At 36.5% G+C, this 14800-nt stretch overlaps 1 protein-coding gene across 4 annotated transcripts in view; it reads right to left on the bottom strand.

Annotated features, from left to right (window-relative positions):
* The window catches only part of DNAI7 (dynein axonemal intermediate chain 7), a 65800-nt gene that overhangs the window by 6479 nt on the left and 44521 nt on the right, over positions 1–14800 (bottom strand). For 3 of the 4 annotated variants that reach the window (XM_055318839.1, XM_055318840.1, XM_055318837.1), the window contains 2 exons: positions 10069–10144; positions 1475–1635 (listed from right to left, as the gene is read on the bottom strand). In XM_055318839.1, coding sequence (XP_055174814.1) covers positions 1475–1635; positions 10069–10144 — 237 coding nt within the window. The remainder of the gene's footprint in view (positions 1–1474; positions 1636–10068; positions 10145–14800) is intronic. The other variant, XM_055318838.1, reaches the window with a different exon arrangement.

The following is a 14800-nucleotide window of genomic DNA, read 5'->3' on the forward strand; positions in this document are numbered from 1 at the left end:
AAATTCAACCCTAATAAAATAAATAAATAAATAAATAAATAAATAAATAAATAAATAAATAAATATTTAAAAAAATTTTTTAAAAAGATTGTTTAAAGTGGTTACAGTCCAGATTATCTCCCCAGGCATGCTCTAGTAAGTGCATTCTCATTTGTGGGGAGAATGGGAAAAGAACTGCAATATCATCCCAAAGGGGTGAAAATGTTTAGGGGGCATAAATCATACTGTTTAGGTATAAAGCACAGATAGATATAGATATATTACATACACAAAAATACTATATAACTGTGGTATTAAAATTTCATGGGGTGGGGGGTTAGGAAAGAAAATATCTACAAAGTCTCCTTAGAGGGGTAATAATGGGGGGGGGGAATGCTGAGAAATACCACTCTAATACAAAAATGTACCAAGGTCTTTAATGGGTAGAACTGTGGGTGAGAAGTGCCTGTCAGTCTATGTACATGATGTGCTGGAGGAGAAAGTGAAAGAGGTGGAGAAACAGGGAGAATGGGAGGGAGGGGGAGAAAACAGAAAGCCTGGAGAGGAGGGAAGGAAGGAGGAAAGAGCTGTGACAACATAACAGGATATAATTGGTACATAAGCCACCATGAAGCAAAGTTAAAGTAAACAAAGTGACTAGCTAGGGAAAATGCTACTATTTATCGAAACAGGAGTGAGGAACTCCTTCAAAAATGATCTAACAACTGCTGTCATCAGCATCCTTACTAAAAGCATGGAACATGCATCAGCAACATTGCCATAACCTGGATCTGTGCTTCTCAAACTTAAATGTGCATATGAAACACCTGAGGGTCTTTTTAAAATTCAGACTCAGTTGAACTGAGGTTACCAAATTAGGCATTTCTAACAGGTTTTTGGGTGATGCTGATGTTGCTGGTTCATGGACATACTTTACACATCAAGGATCCAGACCAGAGGTTCTCAAACTTTAAGGTGTGTTTTGCTAATACAGACTGCCAAGCCTCATCTCCAGACTTTCTGATTCAGTAAAACTAGAATGGGGCCCATGAATTTGCATTTCTAGAAAATCCCCAGATGATGCCAATACTTTTGGCCAAGGGACCACATGTTGAGAACCACTGATCTAGACCAGAGTATACAAACTATGGTCCCTGGAAAATCTGGTCCATATGTAAATGACAATAAGGTTTTTATTTACATATGGCTGTTGTATTGTTACAATGGTAGTGTTGCAACGGAGCTGGCATGCCCACAAATATGAAAATATTTACCATCTGACCCTTTACAGAAAAAGTTTGAAAGCCTTTTAAATAGACTATCATTAAGACCAAATTGGCACAATCTAAACATATAAATTCAAGACAGTTTAAAATTAGTTTTTTCCTTTATGGTTAATAGGGTTAAAGGTTAAAGTTCACTAGATGTTAGATTATTTAAGATAAAAGTGTGAGAAATTATTTTACTCATAAATCTGACTCAAAAACCAACCTACTTCCACAATCATCCAGCTTTTCATTGGTTTATACTGTGGGGGAAGCTCCAAAATATCCAAATGGTACACTCCACCCAGGGTTGTAAATTGGCATAAGTCGACCTCATTGTCTTCAAAGAAAGTCGGTTTTTCAGTAGCATTCTCTATCAGCAACAACTGTGCTAAAATTAATCAGATTAATTCAGTTTCTAAATAAATTGTAACATTTTGGTATTAGGAGGGAAAGGAAAAAAATCTGATACTGAAAAACAAAGTTTTTATTTAGCTACTAAATCTTCAAAAAGTAGTTAATTCAAAACTATTCACAAAGCTAACCTTCAAAATAGTAATAGGGATGTATAGTGGTAGGATAATGGGGAAGGTTCCATTTATATTTTATATACCAACATTTTAGGAATTTTCATATAATAAGCATGCTACTAATAAAATAAGTATAAAAATATGTTGCATTATAGAAGAGGAAAATAATTTTCCCTCTACCCTTCTGAGTTCTTGGCTGAAACTCCTATAACAAAAGACAGATTAACAAGAGAAAAAAACCCATTCACTTATTAATATGTATTCCTCATGCATGAGAGATACCCAGAGAAAAATGAGTAAACCTGAAGAGATGGCTCAGAATCCTGGCCTATACAGCATCTTCAACCAAGAACAACAAATTTATGGAGAACTGACAAGACAAAGGAAAGCAGTTTCTGAGGGTAGAGAAAAGGACTAGTTAGTAAAGTTTGTTATGCAGATTCCCCTTGTCCCCTCTCCAGGCTGACAGGGTTTGAAGCTGTCTCTGGTCATTAACCACTGTCTCTCCTGGTAAAGAGGGGAGGAGGGACACCTTTGAAATTTTATGTCCTACTTTTAGACAAATAGGGGGAGGGTAGGCAGCTTTTCTTACATCTTTATCTTTTCAATTGCTCTTAACTTAAAATATCCTTATGCCAAAGTAGCATATTTTGGGGTGGCATATTCCACTACCTCTCATTATAAAATAACAAAAAAGTGGCTTAACACAAAATTTGATGACATAATGTTTTTTAATTGGACCTTATGGGGCTAAAAATCTGAAAGAAGAAAGTAAAATCATGAAAAAAATAAATTTTGGTCCATACATTAAATTAAGGCTAATTTTTTTTTTCAGCAAAAACAGGGCCAGCTCACTACAAAAAGGGGGGTTGGGGTGGGGATTGAGGCTTAAAAGTGAAGAACTGTATTGTATAATCCCTTCTGTTTAGAAATTTTATGGGGAAATTCCATAATTCCATGATTGTCAGTGCATAATCAAGGGAATATTTTAAGTTACATATCACTAAGACCATTCCCAACTGTCACCAAAACGCTTTCAATGTAGTGTGATGGATAAGAAAGGGAAATCAGACCTCATATACGTTTCACTCTTTACTAGCTGTGTGACCTTATGCAGTATATGCTAATTAACATGTCTTTTCTTCCCTTCCTCTAAAAAAGAGATATTAGTATCTACCTTATTGAATTTGGGGAAGTTGTAAGTTAATACATGTAAAAAGCTTAAAACAGGTGCCAAACACATAGTAAATCTTAGAAACTGTTACTCTTATTATTTATCATTACAATTTCCCTCTCCCATAAAAGGAAACACTGAGAAACCACTGAGTTTAACCCATGGAGATCAGACACTGAGAATTAATGATGACATGCAAAGAAAGTTCCTGTTAAGCAATTGCCCCTTTTCCCTTGTATATCTTCAATAAAAAGCAGACTTTAATTTTCAAATGTATCTAATTAAGAATCCATTTAACCTAAAAAGGAAAAAGAGTATTGTATCCAAATTCAGACATTTATAATATATACTATTCAGGGATCACCATGCAGAAAACCTAGGTATTATTGACAGAGGTTCATGAACTGACTATATTATCTTAACTCTAAACAGGAAAATTACCTCCTTAGGATTATAGAAAAGTTATAAAGGTATAAACCTAGTTGGCTGCTGACATAAAAGTGTGTTGGAAAAAAGTGAAGTAGACAAGAAATGTTATGAAAAAATGCTAAGAAATCTATAGAAAATGGATTCCCCTGGAGTTAGTGGGAAGTGGTGTACATAAATCCCAAACTAAAAGATTTGCAAATTAGACCATCTTGCCATCCAGGTGAGTGAGCTGCCTGGAATGTAGATTCTCCAGGCCCCTGTATCGCCACCTCAGCTGATGCTATATGAAGCAGAGATGAGCTATCTTTGCTGAACTTTGTCAAAAATTGGCATTTATATGCGAAATAAATGACAGTGGAGAGGAGGCAGGATGGTAGAAGAGTAGGGATCCTTGTTTCATCTGGTCCCCCAAATTTAGCTAGATAACTTTCAAACCACCCTGAACACTTATGAATTCAACCTGAGATGTAAAGAAAGAACAGCTGGAACACTACAGCTGGAGAAAAGTGATCATGTCTTACAAGTAGGAGTGTGAAGAAGAGAAACAGAGGGGATATATTGGAAGATAAACAGTGTAGGGGAGGGAGGCTTTGTAAGACACTGCAGGAAAGTGGTGCAGCACTAGGGCATGCAATTGGATCCTTTAAAATCTGCTCCTGAGAGAGTCTTGCCTGCCTGAAAAGTGCTCAGTGGTGAAATAGGACAAAATTCCAGAAGGAGCAGCAAAGTCTCAATATTCCTGGAGATGCATAAAAAACAGGAGTGCCCAGGAGAAAGCTCAACTTGTGCTATAAACTGCAAATCACAGTCAGATAGGGTGTATTTTACTTAGGTCGTGGTTGATATTTTTTTACTCTACTCACTCATACAGCCATTCTGCACTGGACAAAATAACAATGGAAGGAAGGATACACCACAAAAGAAACAACTGGAAGTAATACTCTCTGGCACAGTTTGAATGGATATCGATTTAAGTAAGATGTCAGAGACAAAATTCAACATTATAATTATAAAATTCCTGGTGGCTCTTTAAAAAAGCATAAAAGACTCTAGAGATTCTCTTACCGCAGAATTGAAAACTAATCAGGCCTAAATTAAAAATACTTTAACCAAGATGCAGTCTGAACTGGATGCTCTAACAGCTAGGGTTAATGAGGCAGAAGAGAGAGTGAGTGAGTGACATAGAAGATGAGTTGATGGAAAGGAAGCTAAGGAAAAGAGAGAAAACAACTAAGAGTCCATGAGAGTCCATGAGACTCTGAAAATTAAGTGATAGCTTGTGAAAGAATAATATTTGTCTTACTGGGATTCCAGAGGACGTGGAGAGAGAGAGCAAGGACCAGAAAATATGTTTGAACAAATCATAGTTGAGACTTCCCTAACCTGAGGAAGGAATCAGGCATACATATCCAAGAGATAGAGAGGATCGCCCCAGAATCAATAGAAACCAATCAACACCCAGACTTATAGTAGTGAAGCTTGCAAATTTCAGAGATAAAGAGAAAATCCTAAAAGCAGCTTGAGACAAGAGATTCTTAACTTATATGGGGAGAAACATCAGATTAACAGCAGACCTATCCCCAGAGACCTGGCAGGCCAGAAAGGGCTGGCAGGATGTATACAGGGTACTAAATGAGAAAAACATGCAGCCAAGAATACTTTATCCATCAAGGCTGTCATTCAAAATAGGAGAGATAAAGGACTTCCAGGATAGCCAGAAACTGAAAGAATTTGTGACCACCAAACTGGCTCTGCAAGAAATATTAAGGGGGACCCTGTAAAAGAAAAAAGGAGCCCAAAGAAACAATCCGTAAGAACAGGGACTGTATAGGTAATACTATGATACTAAATTCAGATCTTTCAATAGTATCTGAACGTGAATGGGCTAAATGATCCCACCAAAGACGTAGGGTATCAGACTGGATAAAAAAAGCAAGATCCATCTATATGCTGAGACTCATTTTAGACCTAAGGACACCTCCAGACTGAAAATGAAGGGGAGGAGAACCATTTACCATTCAAATGGTCCCTAAAAGAAAGCTGGGGTAGCAATCTTCATTATCAGATAAATTAGAGTTTATACCAAAGACCGTAATAAGAGATGAAGAGGGACACTATGTCATACTTAAAGGCGCTATCCAACAAGAAGACCTAAGAATTATGAATATTTATGCCCCTAATGTGGGAGCAGCCAAGTATATCAATCAATTAATAACCAAAGTAAAGAGACTCATACGTAATAATACCCTAATAGTAGGAGACTTCAACACAGCACTCTCAGCAAAAGACAGATACTCTAAGCAGAACATCACCAAAGAAACAAGGGCTTTGAATGACACACTGAACCAAATGGATTTGACATATATATGCAGAACATTTCATCCTAATGCAACCAGAATACATATTCTTCTCAAGTGCACGTGGAACTTTCTCCAGAATAGACCACATACTGGGTCACATATCAGGCCTCAACCAATACCAAAAGATTGGGATTGTCCCCTGCATATTTTCAGACCACAATGGTTTGAAACTAGAATTCAATCCACAAGAAGAAATTTGGAAGAAACTCACACTTGGAGGTTAAAGAGCATCCTACTAAAAGATGAATGGGTCAACCAGGAAATTAGAGAAGAATTAGCTAACAAAAATGAAAGCACAACTGTTCAAAATCTTTGGGATACAGCAAAGGTAGTCCTAAGAAGGAAATACATTTCAACACAAGCCTCCCTCAAAAAATTGGAAAAATCTCAAATACACAGGTTAACCTTCCACTTAAGGGAATATGAGAAAGAACAGCAAATAAATCCCAAACCAAGCAGAAGGAGAGAAATAAAGATTAGAGCAGAACTCAGAGATCAACGAAACCAAGAGCTGGTTCTTTGAAAGAATTAAGAAGATAAATAAACCCCTGGCCAGACTTATTAAAAAGAAAAAAGATTCAAATTAACAAAATCATGAATGAAAGAGGAGAGATCACAAACAATACCAAGGAAATATAAATGAATTTAAAAACATATTATGAGCAACTATATGCCAAAAAAATAGGCAATATGCAAGAAATGGATGCATTCCTGGAAACCTACAAATTACCAAAACTGAAAAAGGAAGAAATAGAAAACCTGAACAGACAAATAACGAGCGAGGAAATTGAAGCAGTCATCAAAAACCTCCAAAGAAACAAAAGTCCAGGACCAGATGGCTTCCCAGGGGAGTTCCACAAAACATTTAATGGAAAAATGATTTTTTTTTAAGATTTTATTTATTTATTCATGAGAGAAAGAGAGAGAGAGAGAGAGAGAGAGAGAGAGAGAGAGGCAGAGATGCAGGCAGAGGGAGAAGCAGGCTCCATGCAGGGAGCCCGGCGTGGGACTCGATCCCGGGTCTCCAGGATCAGGCCCTGGGCTGAAGGTGGCACTAAACTGCTGAGCCACCTGGGCTGCCCTTAAAGGAGAAATAATACCTATTCTACTAAAGCTGTTTCAAAGGATAGAAATGGAAGGAATACCTCCAAACTCGTTCTATGGGGCCAGCATTACGTTGATTCCAAAATCAGACAAAGATCCCACCAAAAAGAATTATTACAGAGCAATATCCCTGATGAACATGGATGCAAAAATTCTCACCAAGATATTAGCCAATAGGATCCAACAGTACATTAAGAGGATTATTCACCATGACCAAGCGAGATTTATCCCTGGGATGCAAGGGTGGCTCAACATTCGTAAAACAGTGGATATGATAGATCACATCAATAAAAGACAAGAAAACCATATGATCCTCTCAATAGATGCAGAGAAAGCATTTGACAAAATATAGCATCCATTCCTTATTAAAATTCTTCAAAGTGTAGGGATAATGGGAACATATCTCAATATCATAAAAGCCATCTATGAAAAGCCCATAGTGAATATCGTTTTCAACGGGGAAAAATGGTTTTTTCCCCTAAGGTCAGGAACATGGCAGAGATATCCACTCTCACCACTGTTATTCAACAGAGTCCTAGAAGTTCTAGCCTCAGCAATCAGACAACAAAAAGAAATAAAGGCATTCAAGTTGGCAAAGAGGAAGTCAAACTCTCCCTCTTCACAGACGACATGATACTGTATGTAGAAAACCCAAAAGATTCCACCCCAAAATTGCTAGAACTCATACAACAATTTAGCAACATGGCAGGATACAACATCAATGCACAGAAATTAGCTGTATTTCTATACAGTAACAATGAGACTGAAGAAAGACAAATTAAGGAATCAATCCCATTTACAATTGCACCCAAAACTGTAAGATACCTAGGAATAAATCTAACCAAAGAGGTATAGGATCTTTGCTCTAAAAACTACAGAACACTTATTAGAGAAACCGAGGAAGACACAAAGAGATGGAAAAACATTCCATGCCCCTGGATTGGTAGAACAAATATTGTGAAAATGTCTGTGCTACCCAGAGCAATTTACATATTCAATGCAATTCCTAACAATATACAATGGATTTTCTTCACCGAGTTGGAACAAATATTCCTAAGATTTGTATGGAACCAGAAAAGACCCCAAATAGCCAGAGGAATGTTGAAAAAGAAAACCAAAGCTGGGGGCATCACAATGCCTGACTTGAAGCTGTATTACAAAGCTGTGATCATCAAGACAGTATGGTACTGGCACAAAAACGGACACATAGATCATTGGAACAGAATAGAGAATCCTGAAATGGACCCTCAACTCTATGGTCAACTCATCTTTGACAAAGCAATGAAGAATATCCAATGGAAAAAAAAAAAAGTTTCTTCAATAAATAGTTTTGGGAAAATTGGACAGCCACATGCAGAAGAATGAAACTAGACCATTTTCTTACATCATACAGAAAGCTAAATTCAAAATGGCTAAAAGATCTAAATGTGAGACAAGAATCCATCAAAATCCTAGAGGAGAACACAGGCAACAACCTTTTTGAACTTGGCCACAGCAATTTCTTGCAAGACACATCTATGAAGGCAAGGGAAACAAAACCAAAAATGAACTATTAGGACTTCATCAAGGTAAAAAGCTTCTGCACAGCAAAGGAAACAGCCAACAAAACTAAAAGGCAACATTTAGAATGGGAGAAGATAATTTGCAAATGACATATCAGATAAAGGGCTAATATCCAAGATCTATTAAGAACTTATCAAACTCAAAAAAAAATAAAAAAAAAGAACTTATCAAACTCAACTCCCAAGAAACAAACAATCCAGTTATGAAATGGGCAGAAGACATGAACAGGCAGTTCTCCAAAGATGACCTACAGATGGCCAACAAACACATGAAAAATTGTTCCACATCACTTGCCATCAGAGAAATACAAATCAAAACCACAATGAGATATTACTACTTTACACCACTGAGAATGGTTAAAATTAAGAAGATGGGAAACAAATGTTGGGGAGTATGTGAAGAAAGGGGAACCCTCTTACACTGTTGGTGGGAATACAAACTGGTACAACCACTCTGGAAAACAGTGTGGAGGTTCCTCAAGAGGTTAAAAATAGAGCTACCCTATGACTCTGCAATTACAGCACTGGGTATTTACCCCAAAGATACAGATGTAGATATAGATGTAATGAAACAACCCCAATGTTCATAGCAGCAATGTCCACAATAGCCAAACTGTGGAAGATATGTAAATGATGGAATATTACTCAGCCATCAAAAAGGATGAATACCTACCATTTACTTTGACATGGATGAACTGGAGGGTATTATGTGAGTGAAATAAGTCAATCAGAGAAAGACAATTATCATATGGTTTCACTTATCTGTGGAATATAAGAAATAGTGATAGGGAACATAAGGGAAAGAAGGGAAACTGAGTCGGGAAAAATGGGAGAGGAAGACAAACCATGAGAGCCTCCTAACTCTGGGAAACAAACAAAGAGTTGCAAAAGGAGAGGTGGGTGGGGAATGGGGTAACTGAGTGATGGGCATTAAGGGAGGCCACATGATGAGATGAGCACTGGGTGTTACACTATTTTTGGCAAATTGAATTGAAAGAAAATATTAAAAAATAAAATAAATGAGAGTTGCTATTTTAAGGCATTGAAAAAAATAAAATAAAGATTTGCAAATTAGACATCACTATCATTTTGACATTTTAAAACTCTCTCCAATTGCGATTTTCCAGGACTGAATACAAAAGTGTTGAGAAATTTATGATTGTATATGTGTTTGTGAATATTCATTACAACATTGTTTGTAATAAAAAAATTAAAAAGAACTTTATTGTATATTAATAAAGATTTAAATAATGTTCCACTACAGGATGGAATATACAGCTACTAAAAAGCAAGGTTATAATGTGCTCTGATTTAGGATAGTGTTGACTATAATTCATTTAAGTAGAATATGTAGTATGTTCTATGTATGTATGCAGAATATGTTACATAAAATAACAAATATTACTGATAAAAAAGTAATTTTCAAACATTTGTAATGATATATCATGGTTTCATTAAAAATGAAAAGAGAGCTACAAAGAGAAGAAATACAAATAGGAGAAATTTTTGTTAATATTTACTATTTCAGAAGAGAGATTATGAAGAATTTTCACTTTAAATATATTTCTGCAATATCCGAACTTTTTAAATAATGACCCTGCATTTCTGTTTAAGCAGAAAAATCCCAATAAAGTTAAGTTCTACAAATGTAATTTAGAAGAATACCTGATAAAACTGTTTCACTTAATAATTTCATCTCCAGTTCACATTTTGTGGCGTCAGATTCTTCCTGGACAAAACTCTACAGAAAACACAAGGACAGATGGGTATGATTGTCAGTGTCTGCTGTAGCCCAGATTCACTCTTCACTCTCTTTCTGCTCCAGTTCCCACTTCAGATGCCTGCTACCTTAATTCTAGGGCCCCAAACTGACACTTGTTCTGGCAGAAAAACTGGACTCAAAAACAGTATTTTAAAAATCAGTTAAAATGAGAGCAAATCTTCACAGAACTTCACGAGGGCAGGAGCGAGTCTGCTAAGATTCTCTGATGACAACCTTCAAGTATAAAATAGACTAGGAAACAATGCAAGCTATAAAAATTATTTATATTTGCATTTTGATTTTAGCCATCTTTTAGACTTTGCTTGATTTTGGCAATCAGCTCTCTGATAGAGTAATTCCAAAGCCTGCTTTTGGGTGAGCCTCTCAAGGAAATTAAAGATGTCATGCACCAAGTAATGTAAAAAATACTATAGTGTAGTGTAGTAAAGTGAATATTTTAACAGGAAGCCATAAGATATGGAATGTATATCTAAATCTGCCACTAACTTACTTTTGTAACCTCAAGCAAGTCATTGACCCATTTTGGGCCTCAAATTCCTGCTCTAACAACATATTTGGTACTAAACTGTGTGCCAGACATAACAACACATCTTGTAAACAATCCTAGGAGATGGCTATTATCTTCATTTTACAAAAAAAAAAAAAAAAAGAAAAAAAAAAAAGAAAACTGAAGCTTAGGGAAATAACTGTTCTAAGATTCAAAATAATAGAAGTAAAGGATTTTGTACACAGTAAAGCACTATATAAATGCAGTGTTGTTACTGTAAAGATTTAGTTTGTATGTGCTAATATTTGCAAACTGAATGATATCCACCAAACTTCATTTGACCCCAGATACCATCTATACTTCTAGAGCAATAGAAAAACCTTGTACCAGAATTTTTAGTGAGAAGCTTAAAGCTAGTTAACCCCACCACGTCTCTTATCCTCAACCACCATACAAAGCCAAGTCTCCCTTAATAAATTATCCTTTCCCTTATTACTGTTGCTGCATTTCCCTGTGTCTTCCTCTTGACCAGTTTTAACACTACTGCATTCTCTGCCAACCCTTTTCATTGCACCTCTGAAACTTCTCATTTACTAACTCATTCATTCAAAGAATTTTAACAGACTGCCTAAATTGTACAGGTATTGACAAATACTAGGAATAAACAACAACAACAAAAAGATAAGGTCCCTGATTCAAGGTGCTCCCAATTTATTAAGGAAAACGGTAAACAAATAATTATAATACAGTATTGTGGGTACTATAGTTAAAAAGTCCTCCAGAAGAGGAATATAAAGGAGAAACCATTGATTCTGTGGCAAAAAAAATATTACATGAGAGGATGAAGATAGGAAATGCTACCCAAAGGTGGTAAAGCTTGAACTAAATCTTGAAAGATAACTAGGAAAAATAATGGGATAGAATTCCAAGTGTGCGTAAAGGCAGAAAGGCATGAAGCAAAACAGAGTTCCAAGCACCTCAAGTACTCAGGTATGGCTGGGGTGAGAAATACTAAGAGAATGTAAAAATTTGAAGCTGGAGAGAGGCAGGGGCCAGAGTTTAGGGTTAAGATGACACTCTAAAGAGTACAGTTTCTCCTGTGGGTAAAAGAAAGCTCAGAAAAGACTTAATAGGAAAGTGACATGAAGATGTTTGTATTTGGGGCAGCCCCAGTTGCGCAGTGGTTTAGCGCTGCCTGCAGCCCAGGGTGTGATCCTGGAGATCCAGGATCAAGTCTCATGTCAGGCTCCCTGCATGGAGCCTGCTTCTCCCTCTGCTTGTGTCTCTGCCTCTCCCTCTCTCTCTCTCTCTCTCTCTTTCTCTCTCTCTCTCTGTGTGTGTGTGTGTCTCATGAATAAATAAATCTTTAAAAAAAAAAGATGTTTGTATTTGGAAAGTGTATTCTGGTGGCCAGCTGAAGAATGGATTCATTGGTGGAGAGTAAGAAGCCCAAGGTAAGAGGACCAGGGACTACCTCAAGGTAGAAGTAATTAGATTCACTGGAAGGAGCATATATGACACAGAGATGACACATAGATGACACGGAGGTAGGATCAACATAACTTGGAAGGCAAGTTGATAAAGAAGACAAGACATAGGTGAAAGCCAATTTTCAGGTGTCTGGCTTAGGTAATAAGGTGGATGGTGGGTGATACAATTATCAGGAAAAGACAAGGAGGAAGGACAGGTTTGGGGGAAAAGTAATGAATTCAGCTGTGGATATGTTGAATTTCAGGTGCCCATGGACATCCAGATGGCCTTTAGCACTATCATTAACAAGCCAGTTGCAGTTCTTTCTTACAGGAAGGATTGTGATCATTAAAAATACCAAAGATACCAGGCCAATAAGCGAGGCAGGTTTTCCAATTCACATCTTCAAAAAGTTAAGGATTCTTCAGAGTTTAGACCAAACTGATTTCTTACCTTGCAGGAAAACTAAGAATTTAGATTTCTGAAAGGAATTTTTACCTTGATAGCCATAGTACTGCAGCATGAAACAACAGGAATTTATCAGCTTCTATGTTATCACATAGTAGAATAATCTTGTATTTAACACATTGACTTTACCTATTTCAGAATTTTTATTATTTTATGGTACTCTTTAGCTCAACTGACTCTTTTTTAAAGCTAGACTTCTTTATTCAAGAAGCAATATGTCAGGTTACCTTCTGGTGCAACCTCCTTAATCTTGCTAACCACTCCAGAACGTTTTCCTGCCATTGCAGCTGCACCATCAGAATATAACCCCTGCACAAAACATAAGCTCCAAACTGCATCTGTTGACAATATAATCATAGTTTTATACATTATAAAGCTCCTTGTGTTAGTTGGCAATGAAGTTGAAAAAAATTGCTTTTTGGGATGCCTGGGTGGCTCAGGGGTAGAGCGTCTGCCTTTGGGTTAGGGTGTGATCCCGGATTCCTGGGATCAAGTCCCACATCGGGCTCCCTGCATGGAGCCTGCTTCTCCTCTCTCTGCCTGTGTCTCTGTCTCTCTTTCTGTGTCTCTCATGAATAAATAAATAACATTTTAAAAGAAAAGAAAAAAATGCTTCTTTCTTCATGTTATTATCATCATGTTTATATCTGATAATAAAAAATCCTGTTTCATCATAATTGTTTTATAAAATCAGCTATTTTCCATGGATTTTTTTTTCTTCTCCAAATAAATTTTTAGGGTGTTTTTATTAAGTTTCAAAAATTACCAACTGGAATTTTTATTGAATTGTACTAAATTTATATGTATAATAAATCTATAAAAATAATACTTTCTAAAAAGAATTCCAGTTTGCCTGGAAACATTGACAGAATCTGATAGAGAAGGTAGCTAAAGTATAACTTTTCAATGACACCTTGGCTCAGTAGATACTGCAATTGGCTTATAATATGGGAAGAACTTCATAGAACACTAGCAAAGTATTTTTTGTTGTGACTTGATAAATGAGCAGATATTGTAACATGGAAAATTTTTAATACATATGTGATTTGAATTTGATATAAAATGACCTGGATCATGAATAAGATCCATGGAAACAGAATAGAGATTCCAGAAACAGATCTCATGATCCACTTGGGAATTTAGCATTTGGCATTTCAGATCAATAGGAAAAGCCTAGGTTCATATGGTAAGTGTTCTGAGACAGTTGGCTAAGATTTGAAATAAAATAAATTTAGATTCTTCCTACTTTACACCAAAATAAATTCCAGATGGATAAAAAATTTAAATGTAAAAAACATAACCAATCAAAAGCCACAAAAATCATGAAAGTATTTAACAAGAACACAAAAGACTGATACCAACAATTATTAGTGCAGCAGGCGATCTTACACATATATTGCACATCTGCCAAACATCAGCACTGATACAACTTCATCTAGAATTCTGCCGTCCATCAAAAGAAGAACATCTATATAAAGGAAGTTCACTGATCTGAAATCCATTTTTTTTCATCAAAAGGTGATTTAAATTTAGCGCTTCAGAATAAATTGTTTGAATTGGCTCTTCATACAGAATTAAAGTGAATTTTGAAAATACAGCATCATTTGCTTCATTTTGTTTAAAAGCTAAGAATGATTATCCTGAGTTTGCTGAAATCTCACTTATTCCTGTGGCTTTAATACCATCTGTAGGCCAGGGGTTTCCAAATCTATGCTAACGATGTTCTTTAGGACACACACAATCTGTACTTCTCTTCAAGTGCAGAGCACAATCTGCACACGGACATGTAGCTGTGCCTGACTTGGCTCAGAACTCCAGGTTCACATCTGCCCACTTGACATTTCCATTTGTGTGTCCCAAAAGTGCTATGACCACAATAAAACTTTTGTTTTACTGTCACTGTCAACCAGTTCAGCCCAGTTCTGTGCATCTCAGTAAATTGCACTACCATCTGTTTAGTTTCCCAAAATAAAAACTCCGCAGGATTATTTTACCTGCAAAACATATCCCAGCCATATTCACCTTTCCATGTCTCTTACTACCACTTTCAACCAAGCACCACTGCCTCTCATGCCTCCCCAGTGCTATTTTAATCAGATGCTGGGCTTCCACTCTGGCCCTACACAATCCATTCTCTGCATAGTAACGAGAAAACCTTCCAAAGCTATAAATCAGATCGTGCCACCCTC

Source organism: Nyctereutes procyonoides, unplaced genomic scaffold (assembly GCF_905146905.1).
Source record: "Nyctereutes procyonoides isolate TBG_1078 unplaced genomic scaffold, NYPRO_anot_genome, whole genome shotgun sequence".
NCBI classification, from domain to species: Eukaryota; Metazoa; Chordata; class Mammalia; order Carnivora; family Canidae; genus Nyctereutes; species Nyctereutes procyonoides.